At 48.0% G+C, this 24,093-nt stretch overlaps 1 protein-coding gene across 1 annotated transcript in view; it reads right to left on the bottom strand.

Moving 5' to 3' along the window:
• LOC124017321 (dedicator of cytokinesis protein 8-like) overlaps positions 1-24,093 on the bottom strand; it is a gene marked incomplete at its 3' end in the record, with an annotated part of 42,933 nt that overhangs the window by 13,101 nt on the left and 5,739 nt on the right. Inside the window, exon 2 of the mRNA XM_046332576.1 lies at positions 8,727-8,841. Within this exon, the coding sequence (XP_046188532.1) occupies positions 8,727-8,841 (115 nt within the window). The remainder of the gene's footprint in view (positions 1-8,726; positions 8,842-24,093) is intronic.

The following is a 24,093-nucleotide window of genomic DNA, read 5'->3' as shown; positions in this document are numbered from 1 at the left end:
GCCTACAAAATTAGGTGGAAACTGAGCTGCACTTCCTAACATCCTGTCCAACATATGACCATATTAGAGATACATATTTCCCTCAGATTACACAGATCCACAAAGAATTCAAAAACAAATCCAATTTTGATAAACTCCCATATCTACTGGGTGAAATTCCAGTGTGCCATCACAGCAGAAAGATTTGTGACCTGTTGCCACAAGAAAAGGGCAACCAGTGAAAACAAACACCATTGTATATACAACCCATATTTATGCTAGTTTATTTTCCCTTGTGTACTTTAGCTAGTTGTACATTGTTACAACACACATATACAAATATATACACACACACACACACACACACACACACACACACTGGGACAAAAAGTATTTAGTCAGCCACCAATTCTGCAAGTTCTCCCACTTAAAAAGATGAGAGAGAACTGTAATTTTCATCATAGGTACACTTCAACTATGAGAGAATAAATGTGTTTTTTTTCTCCAGAAAATCACATTGTAGGATTTTTTATTAATTTATTTGCAAATTATGGTGGAAAATAAGTATTTGGTCACCTACAAACAAGCAACATTTCTGGCTCTCACAGACCTGTAACTTCTTCTTTAAGAGGCTTCTCTGTCCTCCACCGTTACCTGTATTAATGGCATCTGTTTGAACTTATCAGTATAAAAGACACCTGTCCACAACCTCACACAGTCACATTCCAAACTCCAGTATGGCCAAGACCACAGAGCTGTCAAAGGACACCATAAACAACATTGTAGACCTGCACCAGGCTGGGAAGACTGAATCTGCAATGGGTAAGCAGCTTGGTTTGAAGAAATCAACTGTGGGAGCAATTATTAGGAAATGGAAGCATACAAGACCACTGATAATCTCCCTCGATCTGGGGCTCCACGCAAGATCTCACCCCGTGGGGTCAAAATGATCACAAGAACGGTGAGAAAAATCCCAGAACCACACGGGGGGACCTAGTGAATAACCTGCAGAGAGCTGTGACCAAAGTAACAAAGCCTACAATCATTAACACACTACGCCGCCAGGGACTCAAATCCTGCAGTGCCAGACGTGTCCCCCTGTTTAAGCCAGTACATGTCCAGGCTGATCTGAAGTTTGCTAGAGAGCATTTGGATGATCCAGAAGAAGATTGGGAGAATGTCATATGGTCAGATGAAACAAAAATATAACTTTTTGGTAAAAACTCAACTCGTCGTGTTTGGAGGACAAAGAATGCTGAGTTGCATCCAAAGAACACCATACCTACTGTGAAGCATTCGGGTGGAAACATCATGCTTTGGGGCTGTTTTTCTGCAAAGGGACCAGGGCGACTGATCCTTGTAAAGGAAAGAATGAATGGGGCCATGTATCGTGAGATTTTGTGTGAAAACCTCCTTCCATCAGCAAGGGCATTGAAGATGAAACGTGGCAGGGTCTTTCAGCATGACAATGATCCCAAACACACCGCCCGGGCAACAAAGGAGTGGCTTCGTAAGAAGCATTTCAAGGTCCTGGAGTGGCCTAGCCAGTCTCCAGATCTCAACCCCATAGAAAATCTTTGGAGGGAGTTGAAAGTCCATGTTGCCCAGCAACAGCCCCAAAACATCACTGCTCTAGAGGAGATCTGCATGGAGGAATGGGCCAAAATACCAGCAACAGTGTGTGAAAACCTTGTGAAGACTTACAGAAAACGTTTGACCTCTGTCATTGCCAACAAAGGGTATATAACAAAGTATTGAGATGAATAAGTATTTGGTCAATAACAAAAGTTTTCCACCATAATTTGCAAATAAACTCATTAAGAAATCCTACAATGTGATTTTCGTGATTTTTTTCTTCTAATTTTGTCTGTCATAGTTGAAGTGTACCTATGAAAATTACAGCCCTCTCATCTTTTTAAGTGGGAGAACTTGCACAATTGGTGGCTGACTAAATACTTTTTTGCCCCACTGTGTGTGTGTGTGTATATAATATGACATTTGTAATGTCTTTATTGTTTTGAAACTTCTGTATGTGTAATGTTTACTGTTAATTTGTATTGTTTATTTCACTTTGTATTGTTTATTTCACAACTATCCCCCTATTCTAACTCCTAAGGGATGGCTGCGTCCACCTCATGACAGCTCATATGATTGACATAAAGACCCGTCAAACGCAGAGCAGAAGAGAGAAGTAGCACGTGTGTAACATAATTCCGAGACAAAAACCCACAACAGTTATTGCTAAGTTGGTGTTGTGCCCTGTAGGTAACTCTAACTACTATGGTGTTCAATGGAATTACTCTTCACATGGAAGCTGTAAGACACACACAAAACAATAACTGAGTGGTAGTCCAAGCAACTTGCCAAATTCTGTTCTAATTACATCACTATGGCAGTAACTGTGGGGTTACATATACAGTAGTGTAGTTACTATACGGTAATGTGTTAAGTGTGGCTCAGAAATATGCCAACTCAAGCAAAGATCTGAATGGAGGATATTCTGGAAAGCACTTGAGAAGAGCTTAGATCACACTATAGAAGATATGAATATCTATAAATCACCACTCTACAAAGTGGAGAGGAGAGCATGTTCCCCTTAAATCACATCATATTGTTACAGCAATGTCCACAGTCAATGCAACAGCATCCATCCATCCCAATCAAGTCTGCGATAAGAGTCAAAGAAATAAACAGGATTTTTTTATCACCACAGAAGGCCATCCAATGACTATCGTAGACGAGAGGCTGCATTATAGAAATACGGAATCCAGATCTGTATCTTTATTCATTTCTATGGGCTGTATGCTGGGGCAATATGAGGGCATGGTTTGAAAGCTGAACAGTGCAGGTGTTTCTCAGGGAGGACTGTAGAGTGGAACCTGTGCAGACGACAGCATATCTGATCATATATCCGGCTGCTTTAGGTGTGCAACATACCGCAGCAGACTAAAATGAAAATGCCCAGAAAACGTGAACTGTTGTGCTACCATCTGTTATGTAAACGATGTCTTTACCAGATGGTTCAAGACTACATCGACTTCAAAGACTTCTGTTGTGTTTAGTGTGAGGAGTGAATCAGGACAAACATCCTAATTCTCCCTCACTTCTTTTAGTGAACCGCAGACATATTAATGCTTTGGGAATCAAGGCTGCATATCTCCTTCCATCATATATATTCTCTTTCCCTTCCTTAGCATGGAGCCAAATGAAGCAAATCAATTGACATGTATGCATGCCTCGGTCCCAACTCCCAGGGATGCTGCATTATGGAGCAGTGCTCTCAGCCAGGCCAGCAACAGGCTGTTGTCCCTACCAGCAGTCAGACTATTACACTACCACACTGTTACTCCTGAAGCAGTAAGCCATTTTAATGCTGGAATACATGTTTCAATCACTTTGTGCATGTTATTAAATTTTACAATACTTGTAAAAAAAAAAAAAGTATCGATTTGGGGGTGTTTTGTACTTTGTCAAAAATATATTTGAGGATACATCTTGGATACATCTTGCCTGTCCCTAACAGTAAGACAGTTCTACTACCCAACTCTGCAATGTGTCATTTCAGCCTAATGAACAACCCGTAGCCTACTTCCCCAAGCTGAACCCCTGTACAGTCTGTACCAAATACACAGTCTAACACCACATTACCTGCCTCCATCTCACAACACTGGATGCTTCACACATTTGAAACAGAAAAGTGTAGGTCTCTAGATGACTGTTAGTAGAAATATAAACACGCTGAATTGGAAGTAGACTTACCCCGCTAAATACTCAACATGTAAGAGGGAAGTTCACAAAATGGCGCATTCCGGAAACAAGAACCTACAGCCTGTACAGACTACTGGCAGTTACTGGTTTCTGACAACTCTTCCTCTAGAAGAGTTAACCACAAGCACTTGCAAGAGTCAAAAGACACTCTTACACAACGCCTAAGTGACTCCTAGCCCCCACCCCAAGACACTTCGGGTAGATGTAAAAGGATTGGATAGGTATAAGCAATATGGTGGAACTTAGTCCTAGCCTTTCAGCGGGCAAAGTGGAGCCATCATCCTTAATACCCATCGAATGCTTTTAGGTCCCTACATGAAGTAGGTAAGGGAAGTGACCAGGGGTTGATTAGGTACGGAGCAGCAGTAAGTTCAAGTGAGGTAAAACACATGTCTACAGGAAGTGACATCAACGAGGCCTCCTCCAATCAGCTTTTATGTTTCTTGAGATAGTGTACTCTTGCTTGTTTGTGTGGTTCTGACAATAGTGGGCATACACAGACAAGCACAACACAAACACACACGTGATCCATCATTTTGGAAATGAGTAACTAATAACAATACTCATCATTATAAGTCCTACAAATAGAGAGATGAATAATACAAATAATCATCCCACACATCTGCCTGCAGCTCCACTGATCTCCTCCACAATGGTGCACCATGGGAAAATATCATTTGATTGTGGTATTAAATAAACTCTTTCCCGCATCGCAAATCCACAGATATAACAGATTTGCCGGTATAAGCTGGAAGGTAAGCAGGGCGTCCCGTCCCTCTACAGTAGCCTGGGCCCTGACCCATTTCCCAAGCAGGCTAAAGATTAACCATAATAACTAGGGGATGGGCCAACTCTCCCTCCTCTGGCCTAGTCAGCTGACTAGCAGCAGAGAGAGAAATATCTAAGGTCTCAAGCCTACAGTCAGTGAGTCAGACAGTCAGAGACACAAAGACTTGGCGCCTAAAGCCTGACGAATATAGAGAGGTATTAGTGCACTTAAAACAAGACAGAGAGACAGACAGATCAAATCAAAGTTTATTTGTCACGTGCGCCGAATACAACAGGTGTAGAGCTTACAGTGAAATGCTTACTTACAGGATTTAAACAATAGTGCAAAAAAGGTATTAGATGAACAATAGGTAAGTAAAGAAATAAAACAACAGTAAAAAGAAAGCCTATATACAGTAGCGAGGCCATAAAAGTAGCGAGGTTACATACAGACACTGGTTAGTCAGGCTGATTGAGGTAGTATGTACATGTAGATATGGTTAAAGTTACTATGCATATATGATAAACAGAGAGTAGCAGCAGTGTAAAAGAGGGGTTGGGAGGAGGCACACAATGCATATAGTCCGGGTAGCCATTTGATTACCTGTTCAGGAGTCTTATGGCTTGGGGGTAAAAACTGTTCAGAAGCCTTTTTGTCCTAGACTTGGCACTCCAGTACCATTTGCCATGCCGTAGTAGAGAGAACAGTCTATGACTGGGGTGGCTGGGGTCTTTGACCATTTTTAGGGCCTTCCTCTGACACCGCCTGGTGTAGAGGTCCTGGAGGTCCAGTGATGCAACCAGTAAGGGCCTTCCTCTGACACCGCCTGGTGTAGAGGTCCTGGAGGTCCAGTGATGCAACCAGTAAGGGCCTTCCTCTGACACCGCCTGGTGTAGAGGTCCTAGAGGTCCAGTGATGCAACCAGTAAGGGCCTTCCTCTGGCACCGCCTGGTGTAGAGGTCCTGGAGGTCCAGTGGTGCAACCAGTCAGGATGCTCTCGATGTTGCAGCTGTAGAACCTTTTGAGGATCTGAGGACCCATGCCAAATCATTTTAGTTTCCTGAGGGAGAATAGGCTTTGTTGTGCCCTCTTTACGATGGTCTTGGTGTGTTTGGACCATTCTAGTTTGTCGGTGATGTGAACACCAAGGAAATTGAAGCTCTCAACCTGCTCCACTACAGCCCTGTCAATGAGAATGGGGGCGTGCTCGATCCTCCTTTTCCTGTAGTCCACAGTCATCTCCTTAGTCTTGGTTACGTTAAAGGTTAGGTTGTTAATCTGGCACCACTCGGCCAGGTCTCTGACCTCCTCCCTATAGGCTGTCTTGTCTTTGTCGGTGATCAGGCCACTGTAGTGTAGTCTGCAAACTTAATGATGGTGTTGGAGTCGTGCCTGACCATGCAGTTGTGGGTGAACAGGGAGTACAGGAGGAGACTGAGCAAGCACCCTTGGGGTGTGTTGCTACCTAACATCACCACCTGGGGGCGGCCCGTCAGGAAGTCCAGGATCCAGTTGCAGAGGGAGAAGTTTAGTCCCAGGATCCTTAGTTTAGTGATGAGCTTTGAAGGTACTATGGTGTTGAACGCAGAGCTGTCGTAAATTAATAGCGTTCTCACATACATTGGGGCAAAAAAATATTTAGTCAGCAACCAATTGTGCAAGTTCTCCCACTTAAAAAGATGAGGCCTGTAATTTTCATCATAGGTACACTTCAACTATGACAGACAAAATGAGAAGAAAAGAAATCCAGAAAATCACATTGTAGGATTTTTAATGAATTTATTTGCAAATTATGGTGGAAAATAAGTATTTGGTCACCTACATACAAGCAAGATTTCTGGCTCTCACAGACCTGTAACTTCTTCTTTAAGAGGCTACTCTGTCCTCCACTCATTACCTGTATTAATGGCACCTGTTTGAACTTGTTATCAGTATAAAAGACACCTGTCCACAACCTCAAATAGTCACACTCCAAACTCCACTATGGCCAAGACCAATGAGCTGTCAAAGGACACCAGAAACAACATTGTAGACCTGCACCAGGCTGGGAAGACTGAATCTGCAATAGCAATTATTAGGAAATGGAAGACATACAAGACCACTGATAATCTCCCTCGATCTGGGGCTCCACGCAAGATCTCACCCCGTGGGGTCAAAATGATCACAAGAACTGTGAGCAAAAATCCCAGAACCACACGGGGGGACCTAGTGAATGACCTGCAGAGAGCTGGGACCAAAGTAACAAAGCCTACCATCAGTAACACACTACGCAGCCAGGGACTCAAATCCTGCAGTGCCAGACGTGTCCCCCTGATTAAGCCAGTACATGTCCAGGCCCGTCTGAAGTTTGCTAGAGAGCATTTGGATGATTCAGAAGAAGATTGGGAGAATGTCATATGGTCAGATGAAACCAAAATATAACTTTTTGGTAAAAACTCAACACGTCGTGTTTGGAGGACAAAGAATGCTGAGTTGCATCCAAAGAACACCATACTACTGTGAAGCATTCGGGTGGAAACATCATGCTTTGGGGCTGTTTTTCTGCAAAGGGACCAGGACGACTGATCCCTGTAAAGGAAAGAATGAATGCGACCATGTATCGTGAGATTTTGAGTGAAAACCTCCTTCCATCAGCAAGGGCATTGAAGATGAAACGTGGCTGGGTCTTTCAGCATGACAATGATCCCAAAAACACCGCCCGGGCAACGAAAGAGTGGCTTCGTAAGAAGCATTTAAAGGTCCTGGAGTGGCCAGTCTCCAGATCTCAACCCCATAGAAAATCTTTGGAGGGAGTTGAAAGTCCGTGTTGCCCAGCAACAGCCCCAAAACATCACTGCTCCAGAGGAGATCTGCATGGAGGAATGGGCCAAAATACCAGCAACAGTGTGTGAAAACCTTGTGAAGACTTACAGAAAACGTTTGACCTCCGTCATTGCCAACAAAGGGTATATAACAAAGTATTGAGATAAACTTTTGTTATTGACCAAATACTTATTTTCCACCATAATTTGCAAATAAATACATTAAAAATCCTACAATGTGATTTTCTGGATTTTTTTTCTCCTTTTGTCTGTCATAGTTGAAGTGTACCTATGATGAAAATTACAGGCCTCTCATCTTTTTAAGTGGGAGAACTTGCACAATTGGTGGCTGACTAAATATTTTTTTGCCCCACTGTAGGTGTTCCTTTTGTCCAGGTGGGAAAGGGCAGTGTGGAGTGCAATAGAGATTGCATCATCTGTGGATCTGTTTGGGCGGTATGCAAATTGGAGTAGATCTAGGGTTTAATGGTGTTGATGTGAGCCATTACCAGCCTTTCAAAGCACTTCATGGCTATGGACATGAGTGCTACGGGTCTGTAGTCATTTATGCAGGTTGCCTTTGTGGTCTTGGGCACAGGGACTATGGTGGTCTGCTTGAAACATGTTGGTATTACAGACTCAATCAGGGACATGTTGAACATTTTTGTGAAGACACCTGCCAATTGGTCAACACATGCCCAGAGCACATGTCCTGGTAATACGTCTGGCCCCGCAGCCTTGTGAATGTTAACCTGTTTAAAGGGCTTACTCACGTCGGCTACGGAGAGCGTGATCACACAGTCATCCAGAACAGCTGATGCTCTCATGCATGCCTCAGTGTTGCTTGCCTCAAAACGGGCATGGAAGTGATTTAACTCGTCTGGTAGGCTCGCTGGTTGGGGTATGTACATACAGTCACTGTGGGGACGACGTCCTCAATGCACTTATTGATAAAGCCAGTGATGTGGTGTATTCCTCAATGCCATTGGAAGAATCCCGGAACATGTTCCAGTCTGTGATAGCAAAACAGTCCTGCAGTTTAGCATCTGCTTCATCTGATCACTTTTATATAGACCGAGTCACTGGTGCTCCCTGCCTTCATTTTTGCTTGTAAGCAGGAATCAGGAGGATAGAGTTGTGGTGGGATTTACAGACAGATAGACAGACAGAGAGAGACAGAGACACAGAGAGAGACACAGAGAGAGAGAGAGAGAATATGTGAGGAGTCACTGAATGTCCATGGGAGAAAATCCCTCTTTAGGGTTACATTATTATGCCTGCAGCACAACATGCTGTGGGAAAGTCTCAGTCAGAATCCTTCTCCTAAAGGGGCGTTAAATAGTCCACCATTGTGCTTCCCTCTACCCGTGTAAGGGCCTAGTTAGTTGTACAGTAGTACTGTAACTCACCACGGTGGAGCAAGTGGAGACTGATGCGTTGGAGCTGTGACGACTATGTTGCTTGGAGACCTGGGGGGACCCATAGTTCCCACCGAAGTGTCTCCTGATCTCAGCAGATGAGTGTCTGAAACAGAGAGGAGAAACTGAGGTGTACGACAAAACAGATATCAAAATTGATGGATCGAATCCCCGAGCTGACAAGGTAAAAATCTGTCATTCTGCCCCTGAGCAAGGCAGTTAACCCAATGTTCCCCAGGTGCCAAATAGGTGGATGTCGATTATGGCAGCCCCCCCGCACCTCTCAGATTCAGAGGGGTTGGGTTAAATGTGTAAGACACATTTCATTTGAATGCCAATATACCAGGGCTAAGGGTTGTGCCTGAGAACAGCCATTAGCCGTTGTATATTGGCCATATACCACACCTCCTCGGACCTTATTGCATACACATACATACATACATACATACATACATACATACATACATACATACATACATACATACATACATACATACATACATACATACATACATACATACATACATACATACATACATACATACATACATACATACATACATACATACATACATACATACATACATACATACATACATACATACATACATACATACATACATACATACATACATACATACATACATACATACATACATACATACATACATACATACATACATACATACATACATACATACATACATACATACATACATACATACATACATACATACATACATACATACATACATACATACATACATACATACATACATACATACATACATACATACATACATACATACATACATACATACATACATACATACATACATACATACATACATACATACATACATACATACATACATACATACATACATACATACATACATACATACATACATACATACATACATACATACATACATACATACATACATACATACATACATACATACATACATACATACATACATACATACATACATACATACATATATATATTATTTTTGGAATTTTCATTGTTGGCCATTAAAAAAAAAACACCAGGAAATCAGCTCCAAGTCATTCATATTTTTAAAATGTGTTTCCCACGCATAATAGAGAGACACGTGATCATATACATAGGTTTGAATAGATTATGTTTTAGTCAAATATTATATCTGTTTGGGGTTCTTGCGGCCAATTTATTTGTAATTCTGATCCAGCCCTCCCGACCATCCCCTCAATAATTTTTTTTGTCCTGTGCCTGAATCTAGTTTATGATCCCTGTTCTAGAGTCATTCACACTACTAAGTAGGAGGCGGGAGAGAGAGGAGGGACGAGGGAGAGAGAGGACGAAGGAGAGAGAGGACGAAGGAGAGAGAGGACGAAGGAGAGAGAGGACGAAGGAGAGAGAAGGAGGGAGAGAGAGGATGAAGGAGAGAGGAGGAGGGAGTAGTGAGAGAGAGGACGAAGGAGAGACGAGGAGGGAGAGAGAGGAGGAGGGAAGAGGGAGAGAGTGGATGAAGGAGAGAGAGGACGAAGGAGAGGACGAAGGAGAGGACGAAGGAGAGAAAGAGGACAAAGGAGAGAAAGAGGACAAAGGAGAGAAAGAGGACAAAGGAGAGAAAGAGGACGAAGGAGAGAGAGAGGACGAAGGAGAGAGAGAGGACGAAGGAGAGAGAGAGGACGAAGTCCAATTTGTAAGTCGCTCTGGATAAGAGCGTCTGCTAAATGACTTAAATGTAAATGTAAATGAGAGAGAGAGGACGAAGGAGAGAGAGAGGACGAAGGAGAGAGAGAGGACGGAAGAGAGGAATGAGACAGGATGGGAGGACGAAGGAGAGGACGCAAGAGAGAGGACGCAAGAGAGAGGACGCAAGAGAGAGGACAGAAGAGAGAGGACAGAAGAGAGAGGACAGAAGAGAGAGGACAGAAGAGAGAGGACAGAAGAGAGAGGACAGAAGAGAGAGGACAGAAGAGAGAGGTCGGAAGAGAGAGGACGGAAGAGAGAGGACGGAAGAGAGAGGACGGAAGAGAGAGGACGGAAGAGAGGAGAGAAAGAGGACAATGGAGAGAGGAGAAGAGAGAGAACCGTCAGCTTCAATAAAACCCTTGTCTTTGTGGGTAATAATGTGTCATTTGGTACTCCTTGGCTACTAGATCAGCCCTTTGTTTTCCCTTAAAGACTAGAATGGGAGCTGTACAAAGACCATCAGCCATGCAAACGGATCAAGCAGAAAATCTTACAGACAGTAGAATGGAGCTCATAAAGAGAGAGAGGTTTGTTTGTGTGTGCAAGAAGAGAGATAAGGTGGGGGGGGTGTCTCTTGGTGTCTTAGAAAATAAGAAAACCACAGTCAGAGAGCCCGACCGACAGAGAGACAGGCAGAGAGAAAGAGAGACAGAAATAGATCAAGCATCCTAATTTGAATCATATCTCATCGTTCTATGAGATGCTCCACTACGCTGGTTATAGAGCCATTAATCCACCATGTCATTGGTCCCCTACCAACGGGTACACAATACACTTTCTTCTTTCCTACTCTGCTATAAAGAAAATGCATGAAAAGTCCCTCAGTAGCAAAACTGTGTGAAGTGTGTGTGTATGTGTGTGGCGCAACAGGGCTGTATTGTGTGGAGTTGGGAGTCTTTGAGGGGCACTGCCAAATGGGTCAGTGTCCCTGCTTCTCCTCCAGTCTCCATGCTGTCCATGCAAATGGGTCAGTGTCCCTGCTTCTCCTCCAGTCCCCATGCTGTTCATGCCAAATGGGTCAGAGTCCCTGCTTCTCCTCCAGTCTCCATGCTGTTCATGCCAAATGGGTCAGAGTCCCTGCTTCTCCTCCAGTCCCCATGCTGTTCATGCCAAATGGGTCAGAGTCCCCGCTTCTCCTCCAGTCTCCATGCTGTCCATGCAAATGGGTCAGTGTCCCTCCTTCTCCTCCAGTCCCCATGCTGTTCATGCCAAATGGGTCAGAGTCCCTGCTTCTCCTCCAGTTTCCATGCTGTCCATGCAAATGGGTCAGAGTCCCTGCTTCTCCTCCAGTCCCCATGCTGTTCATGCCAAATGGGTCAGAGTCCCTGCTTCTCCTCCAGTCTCCATGCTGTTCATGCCAAATGGGTCAGAGTCCCTGCTTCTCCTCCAGTCTCCATGCTGTTCATGCCAAATGGGTCAGTGTCCCTGCTTCTCCTCCAGTCTCCATGATGTCCATGCAAATGGGTCAGAATCCCTGCTTCTCCTCCAGTCTCCATGCTGTCCATGCAAATGGGTCAGAATCCCTGCTTCTCCTCTAGTCTCCATGCCAAATGGGTCAGAATCCCTGCTTCTCCTCTAGTCTCCATGCCAAATGGGTCAGAGTCCCTGCTTCTCCTCTAGTCTCCATGCAAATGGGTCGGAATCCCTGCTTCTCCTCTAGTCTCCATGCAAATGGGTCGGAATCCCTGCTTCTCCTCTAGTCTCCATGCCAAATGGGTCAGAGTCCCCGCTTCTCCTCTAGTCTCCATGCAAATGGGTCGGAATCCCTGCTTCTCCTCTAGTCTCCATGCCAAATGGGTCAGAATCCCTGCTTCTCCTCTAGTCTCCATGCCAAATGGGTCAGAGTCCCCGCTTCTCCTCTAGTCTCCATGCAAATGGGTCAGAATCCCTGCTTCTCCTCTAGTCTCCATGCAAATGGGTCGGAATCCCTGCTTCTCCTCCAGTCTCTATGATGTCCATGCAAATGGGTCAGAATCCCTGCTTCTCCTCTAGTCTCCATGCCAAATGGGTCATTGTCCCTGCTTCTCCTCCAGTCTCCATGATGTCCATGCAAATGGGTCAGAATCCCTGCTTCTCCTCTAGTCTCCATGCCAAATGGGTCAGAATCCCTGCTTCTCCTCTAGTCTCCATGCAAAATGGGTCAGAATCCCTGCTTCTCCTCTAGTCTCCATGCCAAATGGGTTAGAATCCCTGCTTCTCCTCCAGTCTCCATGCTGTTCATGCCAAATGGGTCAGTGTCCCTGCTTCTCCTCTAGTCTCCATTCCAAATGGGTTAGAATCCCTGCTTCTCCTCTAGTCTCCATGCTGTTCATGCCAAATGGGTCAGTGTCCCCGCTTCTCCTCCAGTCTCCATGCTGTTCATGCCAAATGGGTCAGTGTCCCTGCTTCTCCTCCAGTCCCCATGATGTCCATGTGCTGCTGCTCTCTGTGTTCATTAAGTCATGGTAGTCATTGTTTAGGATGGATCTGCCACTGAAGATTCCCTCCACCACTTCCCCAAGCAACACAATGATGTGGGCATCTTAACTCCAGGACTGCCATGTGATACTAGCCACCAGAAACTGCCAGTCTGAAAGCAGTCTGTAGTTTCATTTCACCCACACCATTGTTGTCAACTTCACTCGTGAATGGAGTGTGAATTTGGTACCACTGTGTGGTGCGTGTGGCTCTGGGCTGTGACTCTTTTAACTGGTTGAACTTTGCTCTATGTTCATTGGCATACTGCTCTCCTCTCGACTGCCTGCGTCCCGCCCAGGTCCTGACCTTCAGAGCCATGTGGCTGCAGCTTCTCCTAACCCGCTCAGTGAGACTAGGCAGTGTGTGAGTGGGCTCCTGGTAAAAGGATAGTTCACCCATATTACAGGAGGCATGGCATAAAACACAGATAAACTCTCCACTGGGATGGTGGTGTTGCCAGGAGAGTTACATAATACAAGGGCCATCACTCAAGAATACCTCTGGTATGCTCCACACCTTCATGTCTGGCTAAGGAATGTGAGTCTAGACTGGCTGTTCCATGGGTTGGCAATATATAACACCAGCTGTAAACATACAACTTTGAGTTGGGCTGTTGGGATGTTAGGGCTGGAATCAAAAAAAGCTCCTGTACAATGCCATGATTGCATTCTTGTACAGTATCCAAATCAAATCATCATGCATACATATCTCCTACTGTAGTTTTGAACAATTGCTGCTGAGATATAAACCTAAAATGTAGTAGTAGGGGTGGAAAACCAAAACACATGCTTGAGTCTTCTGACTCAACTCAAGGATAGAATATGTGGTGTGGTGTGGTGGGTGTGCTGTGGTGGGTGTGCTGTGGTGTGGTGTGGTTGGTGGGTGTGCTGTGGTGTGGTGGGTGTGCTGTTCTGTGGTGTGGTGTGGTGGGTGTGCTGTGGTGTGGTGGGTGTGCTGTGCGTGCTGTGGTGTGGTGTGATGTGCTGTGGGTGTGCTGTGGTGTGGTGGGTGTGCTGTGCTGTGGTGGGTGTGCTGTGCTGTGGTGTGGTGGGTGTGCTGTGGTGTGGTGGGTGTGCTGTGGTGATGGTGTGTGGTGCGTGTGCTGTGGTGACGGTGTGTGGTGCGTGTGCTCTGGTGTGGTGTGCTGTGCCGTTGTGTGCTGTGCTGCGGTGTAGTTGGTGAGCTGCGGTGTAGTCGGGATGCTGGAGTGTAGTCAGTATGCTGGGGTGTAGTCGGTGAGCTGCGGTGTAGTCGGTATGCTGAGGTGTAGTCGGTATGCTGAGGTGTAGTCGGTATGCTGAGGTGTAGTCGGTATGCTGAGGTGTAGTCTGTGAGCTGCGGTGTAGTCGGTGAGCTGCGGTGTAGTCGGTGAGCTGCGGTGTAGTCGGTATGCTGGGGTGTAGTCGGTATGCTGGGGTGTAGTCGGTATGCTGGGGTGTAGTCGGTATGCTGGGGTGAAGTCGGTATGCTGGGGTGTAGTTGGTGTGCAGATGGTGTGCTGGGGTGTAGATGGTGTATTGAGCTTTACTCAAGGGCATAAAGTCAATAATATAGTCAATAAAACAATCTCATAGTTCAACAGCCTGAGACAGACTTGAAAGACACAGCCTTCATACAGCTGTAGGCTACCCACAACCACTCTGCCAACACATGGCATCCATCTCTCTCATTATTACACATGATAAAAACAGAGGCAGACAACTCTTATAAGGCACACTCACTAACTCCATACACAACTCCTGCACACACACACACACACACACACACACACACACACACACACACACACACACACACACACACACACACACACACACACACACACACACACACACACACACACACACACACACACACACACTCCATACACAACTGCTTCCACACACACCCACAACTCCTGCCACACTCACACACCCACTCACTAAACTCCATACACAACTCCTACAACACACACACACACACACACACACACAACTCCTGCCACACACACACAATCACTAACGTCATACACAACTGCTGCCACACACACACACACACACACACACACACACACACACACACACACACACACACCCAATCACAAACACACACACACACACACACACACACTCACTAACTCCATACACAACTCCTGCCACACACACAAACTCCTGCCACACACACACTCACAAACTCCATACACAACTCCTGCCACACACACACCCAATCACAAAGGTCATACACAACTCCTGCCAACACACACACACACACAACTCCTGCCACACACACACACAATCACTAACGTCATACACAACTCCTGCCACACACACACTCACTAACTCCATACACAACTCCTGCCACACACACACCCAATCAAAGGTCATACACAACTCCTGCCAAACACACACACACACACACAACTCCTGCCACACACACACCCAATCACTAACACTCCTGCCATACACACCCACCCACCCACCCACTCACTAACGCACATCATACACAACTCCTGCCACACACACACACACACTCACTAACTCCATACACAACTACACAACCTGCACACACACACCCACCCACCCACTCACTAACGCCATACACAACTCCTGCTACCACACACACACACACACAAAAACCACCCACTCACTAATGCCATACACAACTCCTGCACACACACACACACTCACTAACTCCATACACAACTCCTGGCACACACACCCACCCACCCACTCACTACCGCCATAAACAACTCCTTCCACACACACACACCCACCCACTCACTCACTAACTCCATACACAACTCCTGCCACACACACACCCACTCACTAAACCCATACACAACTCCTGCCACACACACACACACACCCACCCACTCACTAACGCCATACACAACTCCTGCCATACACACCCACCCACCCACCCACTCACTAACGCCATACACAACTCCTGCCACACACACACCCAATCACTAACATCATACACAACTCCTGCCACACACACACACTCACTAACTCCATACACAACTCCTGCCACACACACACCCCCAATCACGAACGTCATACACAACTGCTAGCACACACACCCACTCACTAACGCCATACACAACTCCTGCCACACACACACACCCACTCACTAACGCCATACACAACTCCTGCACACACACACACACTCACTAATGCCATACACAACTCCTACCACACACACAAAAACCCACCTACTCACTAATGCCATACACAACTCCTGCCACACACACACCCACTCATGCCATACACAACTCCCACACACACACCCACACACACACACCCACCCACTCACTCACTCACTAACTCCATACACAACTCCTGCCACACACACACACTCACTACCTCCATACACAACTCATGCCACACACACACACACACACACACACACACACACACACACACACACAACTCCTGCCACACACCACTCAGTAACTCCATACACAACTCCACACACACACACACACACACATAACCACAGTAACTCCATACACACAACCACACACACACACACACCCCCACTCACTCACTAACACCATACACAACTCCAGTCACACACACACAATCACTAAACCCATACACAACTCCTGCCACACACACCCACTCACTACCTCCATACACAACTCCTGCCACACACACACACTCACTACCTCCATACACAACTCCATACACAACACACACACACACACACACACACACACAACACACACACACACACACACACACACACACACACACACACACACATATAACCACTCAGTAACTCCATACACAACTCCTGCCACACACACACACCCACCCACTCACTCACTAACACCATACACAACTCCAGTCACACACACACAATCACTAAACCCATACACAACTCCTGCCACACACACCCACTCACTACCTCCATACACAACTCCTGCTACACACACACACACACACACACACACACACAACCACTCAGTAACTCCATACACAACTCCTGCGACACACCCACTTACTACCTCCATACACAACACCTGCCATACACACCCACCCACTATCGCCATACACAACTCCTGCCACACACACACACACCCACCCACTCACGAACTCCATACACAACTCCTGCCACACACACAAAGCCATACACAACTCCTGCCAGACACACACACCCACTCACTAACGCCATACACAACTCCTCACACACACACACCTACTCACTTACTCCATACACAACTCCTGCCAGACACACACACACACCCACCCACTCACTAACTAACGCCATACACAACTCCTGCCAGACACACACACACACCCACCCACTCACTAACGGCATACACAACTCCTGCCAGACACACACACCCACTCACTAACGCCATACACAACTCCTGCCACACACACCTACTCACTAACGCCATACACAACTCCTGCCACACACACCCACTCACTAACGCCATACACAACTCCTGCCACACACACACTCACTAACTCCATACACAACTCCTGCCACACACCCACACACTCACTAACGCCATACACAACTCCTGCCACACACACACACCCACTCACTAACTCCACATACAACTCCTCACACACACACACACACACACACACACACACACACACACACACACACCTACACACTTACTCCATACACAACTCCTGCCAGACACACACACCCACTCACTAACTCCACACACAACTCCTCACACACACACACACACACACACACACACACACACACACACTCAGTAACTCCATACACAACTCCTGCCACACACACACACCCACCCACTCACTCACTAACACCATACACAACTCCAGTCACACACACACAATCACTAAACCCATACACAACTCCTGCCACACACACCCACTCACTACCTCCATACACAACTCCTGCTACACACACACACACACACACACACACACACACACACACACACACACACACACACACACACACACACACACACACCCACTCACTAACGCCATACACAACTCCTGCCACACACACACTCACTAACGCCATACACAACTCCTGTCACACACACACAATCACTAAACCCATACACAACTCCTGCCACACACACCCACTCACTACCTCCATACACAACTCCTGCTACACACACACACACACACAACCACTCAGTAACGCCATACACAACTCCTGCCACACACCCACCCACTCACGCCATACACAACTCCTGCCACACACCCACCCACTCACTAACGCCATACACAACTCCTGCCACACACACACACAAAAACCACCCACTCACTAATGCCATACACAACTCCTGCCACACACACACACACTCACTAACTCCATACACAACTCCTGGCACACACACCCACCCACCCACTCACTACCGCCATAAACAACTCCTTCCACACACACACACCCACCCACTCACTCACTAACTCCATACACAACTCCTGCCACACACACACCCACTCACTAAACCCATACACAACTCCTGCCACACACACACACACACCCACCCACTCACTAACGCCATACACAACTCCTGCCATACACACCCACCCACCCACCCACTCACTAACGCCATACACAACTCCTGCCACACACACACCCAATCACTAACATCATACACAACTCCTGCCACACACACACACTCACTAACTCCATACACAACTCCTGCCACACACACACCCCCAATCACGAACGTCATACACAACTGCTAGCACACACACCCACTCACTAACGCCATACACAACTCCTGCCACACACCCACTCACTAACGCCATACATAACTCCTGCCACACACACACACTCACTAATGCCATACACAACTCCTACCACACACACAAAAACCCACCTACTCACTAATGCCATACACAACTCCTGCCACACACACACCCACTCATGCCATACACAACTCCTGCCACACACACACACCCACCCACTCACTCACTCACTAACTCCATACACAACTCCTGCCACACACACACACTCACTACCTCCATACACAACTCCTGCCACACACACAAAGCCATACACAACTCCTGCCAGACACACACACCCACTCACTTACTCCATACACAACTCCTGCCAGACACACACACACACACACACCCACCCACTCACTAACGGCATACACAACTCCTGCCAGACACACACACCCACTCACTAACGCCATACACAACTCCTGCCACACACACCTACTCACTAACGCCATACACAACTCCTGCCACACACACCCACTCACTAACGCCATACACAACTCCTGCCACACACACACTCACTAACTCCATACACAACTCCTGCCACACACCCACACACTCACTAACGCCATACACAACTCCTGCCACACAACACACCCACTCACTAACTCCCATACACAACTCCTGCCACACACACACACACACACACACACACACACACACACACACACACACACACACACACACACACACACACACACACACACACACACACTTACTCCATACACAACTCCTGCCAGACACACACACCCACTCACTAACTCCACACACAACTCCTCACACACACACACACACACACACACACACACACACACCTACTCACTAACGCCATACACAACTCCTGCCACACACACCCACTCACTAACGCCATACACAACTCCTGCCACACACACACTCACTAACGCCATACACAACTCCTGTCACACACACCCAATCACTAAACCCATACACAACTCCTGCCACACACACCCACTCACTACCTCCATACACAACTCCTGCCACACACACACACACACAACCACTCAGTAACGCCATACACAACTCCTGCCACACACCCACCCACTCACGCCATACACAACTCCTGCCACACACACACACCCACTCACTAACTCCTCACACACACACACACACACACACACACACACACACACACTTACTCCATACACAACTCCTGCCAGACACACACACCCACTCACTAACTCCACACACAACTCCTCACACACACACCTACTCACTAACGCCATACACAACTCCTGCCACACACACCCACTCACTAACGCCATACACAACTCCTGCCACACACACACTCACTAACGCCATACACAACTCCTGTCACACACACCCACTCACTAACGCCATACACAACTCCTGCCAGACACACACACACACCCACCCACTCACTAACGCCATACACAACTCCTGCCAGACACACACACCCACTCACTAACTCCACACACACACACACACACACACACACACACACACACACACACACACACACACACACACACACACACACACACACACACACACACACACACACACACACACCTACTCACTAATGCCATACACAACTCCTGCTACACACACACTCACTAACGCCATACACAACTCCTGCCAGACACACACACACACACCCACCCACTCACTAACGCCATACACAACTCCTGCCAGACACACACACACACCCACCCACTCACTAACGCCATACACAACTCCTGCCAGACACACACACTCACTCACTAACGCCATACACAACTCCTGCCACACACACCTACTCACTAACGCCATACACAACTCCTGCCACACACACCCACTCACTAACGCCATACACAACTCCTGCCACACACACACTCACTAACTCCATACACAACTCCTGCCACACACCCACCCACTCACTAACGCCATACACAACTCCTGCCACACACACACACCCACTCACTAACTCCACATACAACTCCTCACACACACACACACACACACACACACACACACACACACACACTTACTCCATACACAACTCCTGCCAGACACACACACCCACTCACTAACTCCACACACAACTCCTCACACACACACACACACACACTCACTAACGCCATACACAACTCCTGCCACACACACCCACTCACTAACGCCATACACAACTCCTGCCACACACACACTCACTAACGCCATACACAACTCCTGCCACACACACACTCACTAACGCCATACACAACTCCTGCCACACACACACACACCCACCCACTCACTAACACCATACACAACTCCTGTCACACACACCCACTCACTAACGCCATACACAACTCCTGTCACACACACCCACTCACTCATTCCATGCACAACTCCTCACACACACCCACCCACCCACTCACTAACTCCGTACACAACTCCTGTCACACAAACCCACCCACTCACTAACGCCATACACAACTCCTGCCACACACACACACACCCACCCAGTCACTCACTATCACCATACACAACTCCTGCCACACACACACACACCCACCCACCTACTCACTAACGCCATACACAACTCCTGCCACACACACACCCACTCACTAAACCCATACACAACTCCTGCCATACACACCCACCCACCCACCCACTCACGAACGCCATACACAACTCCTGCCACACACACCCACTTACTACCTCCGTACACAACACCTGCCATACACACCCACCCACTCACCCACTAACGCCATACACAACTCCTGCCAGACACACACACCCACCCACCCACTCACTAACTCCATACACAACTCCTGTCACACACACCCACTCACTAACTCCATACACAACTCCTGCCACACACACACACACCCACCCACTCACTAACGCCATACACAACTCCTGCCACACACACCCACCCAGTCACTCACTAACACCATACACAACTCCTGCCACACACACCCACCCAGTCACTCACTAACGCCATACACAACTCCTGCCACACACACCCACTCTCTAACGCCATACACAACTCCTGTCACACACACTCACTCCATGCACAACTCCTCACACACACCCACCCACCCACTCACTAACGCCATACACAACTCCTGCCACACACACCCACCCAGTCACTCACTAACACCATACACAACTCCTGCCACACACACACACCCACCTGCTCACAAACGCCATACACAACTCCTGCCACACACACACACACACACACACACACACACCCACCCACTCACTAACGCCATACACAACTCCTGCCACACACCCACTTACTACCTCCGTACACAACACCTGCCACACACCCACCCACTCACGCCATACACAACACCTGCCACACACCCACCCACTCACCCACTAACTCCATACACAACTCCTGCCACACACACACACACACCCACCCACTCACGCCATACACAACTCCTGCCACACACACACACCCACCCACTCACGCCATACACAACTCCTGCCACACACACCCACCCACTCACTAACGCGACACACAATTCCTACCACACACACACAAAAACCCACCCACTCACTAATGCCATACACAACTCCTGCCACACACACCCACCCACCCACTAACTCCATACACAACTCCTGCCACACACACACCCACCCACCCACTAACGCCATACACAACTCCTGCCACACACACACACACACACACACACACACACACACACACACACACACACACAACTCCTGCCACACACACACACTAACTCCATACACAACTCCTGCCACACACACACCCACCCACTAACTCCATACACAACTCCTGCCACACACACACCCACCCACCCACTAACTCCATACACAACTCCTGCCACACACACACCCACCCACCCACTAACTCCATACACAACTCCTGCCACACACACACCCACCCACACACTAACTCCATACACAACTCCTGCCACACACACACCCACCCACCCACTAACGCCATACACAACTCCTGCCACACACACACCCACCCACCCACTAACGCCATACACAACTCCTGCCACACACACACCCACCCACCCACCCACTAACGCCATACACAACTCCTGCCACACACACACCCACCCACCCACCCACTAACTCCATACACAACTCCTGCCACACACACACCCACCCACCCACTAACGCCATACACAACTCCTGCCACACACACACCCACCCACCCACCCACCCACTAACTCCATACACAACTCCTGCCACACACACACCCACCCACCCACTAACGCCATACACAACTCCTGCCACACACACACCCACCCACCCCCACTAACGCCATACACAACTCCTGCCACACACACACCCACCCACCCACCCACTAACGCCATACACAACTCCTGCCACACACACACCCACCCACCCACCCCTAACTCCATACACAACTCCTGCCACACACACACCCACCCAACTAACGCCATACACAACTCCTGCCACACACACACCCACCCACCCACCCACCCACTAACTCCACAACTCCTGCCACACACCCACCCACCCACCCTAACTCCATACACAACTCCTACACCCAACCCACTAACGCCATACACAACTCCTGCCACACACACCCACCCACCCACCCACCCACTAACTCCATACACAACTCCTGCCACACACACACCCACCCACCCACTAACGCCATACACAACTCCTGCCACACACACACCCACCCACCCACTAACGCCATACACAACTCCTGCCACACACACACCCACCCACCCACCCACTAACGCCATACACAACTCCTGCCACACACACACCCACCCACCCACCCACTAACTCCATACACAACTCCTGCCACACACACACACCCACCCACCCACTAACGCCATACACAACTCCTGCCACACACACCCACCCACCCACCCACCCACTAACTCCATACACAACTCCTGCCACACACACACCCACCCACCCACTAACGCATACACAACTCCTACACAACTCCTGCCACACACACACCCACCCACCCACTAACGCCATACACAACTCCTGCCACACACACACCCACCCACCCACCCACCCACTAACTCCATACACAACTCCTGCCACACACACACCCACCCACCCACTAACGCCATACACAACTCCTGCCACACACACCCACCCACCCACCCACCCACCCACTAACTCCATACACAACTCCTGCCACACACACACCCACCCACCCACTAACGCCATACACAACTCCTGCCACACACACACCCACCCACCCACTAACGCCATACACAACTCCTGCCACACACACACCCACCCACCCACCCACTAACGCCATACACAACTCCTGCCACACACACACCCACCCACCCACCCACTAACTCCATACACAACTCCTGCCACACACACACCCACCCACCCACTAACGCCATACACAACTCCTGCCACACACACACCCACCCACCCACCCACCCACTAACTCCATACACAACTCCTGCCACACACACACCCACCCACCCACTAA

The sequence above is a fragment of the Oncorhynchus gorbuscha genome, unplaced genomic scaffold, assembly GCF_021184085.1.
Source record: "Oncorhynchus gorbuscha isolate QuinsamMale2020 ecotype Even-year unplaced genomic scaffold, OgorEven_v1.0 Un_scaffold_18:::fragment_2:::debris, whole genome shotgun sequence".
Taxonomy (NCBI): Eukaryota; Metazoa; Chordata; class Actinopteri; order Salmoniformes; family Salmonidae; genus Oncorhynchus; species Oncorhynchus gorbuscha.
Note: the sequence above shows the minus strand (reverse complement) of the source record. Positions and strands in the feature narration are given on the sequence as shown.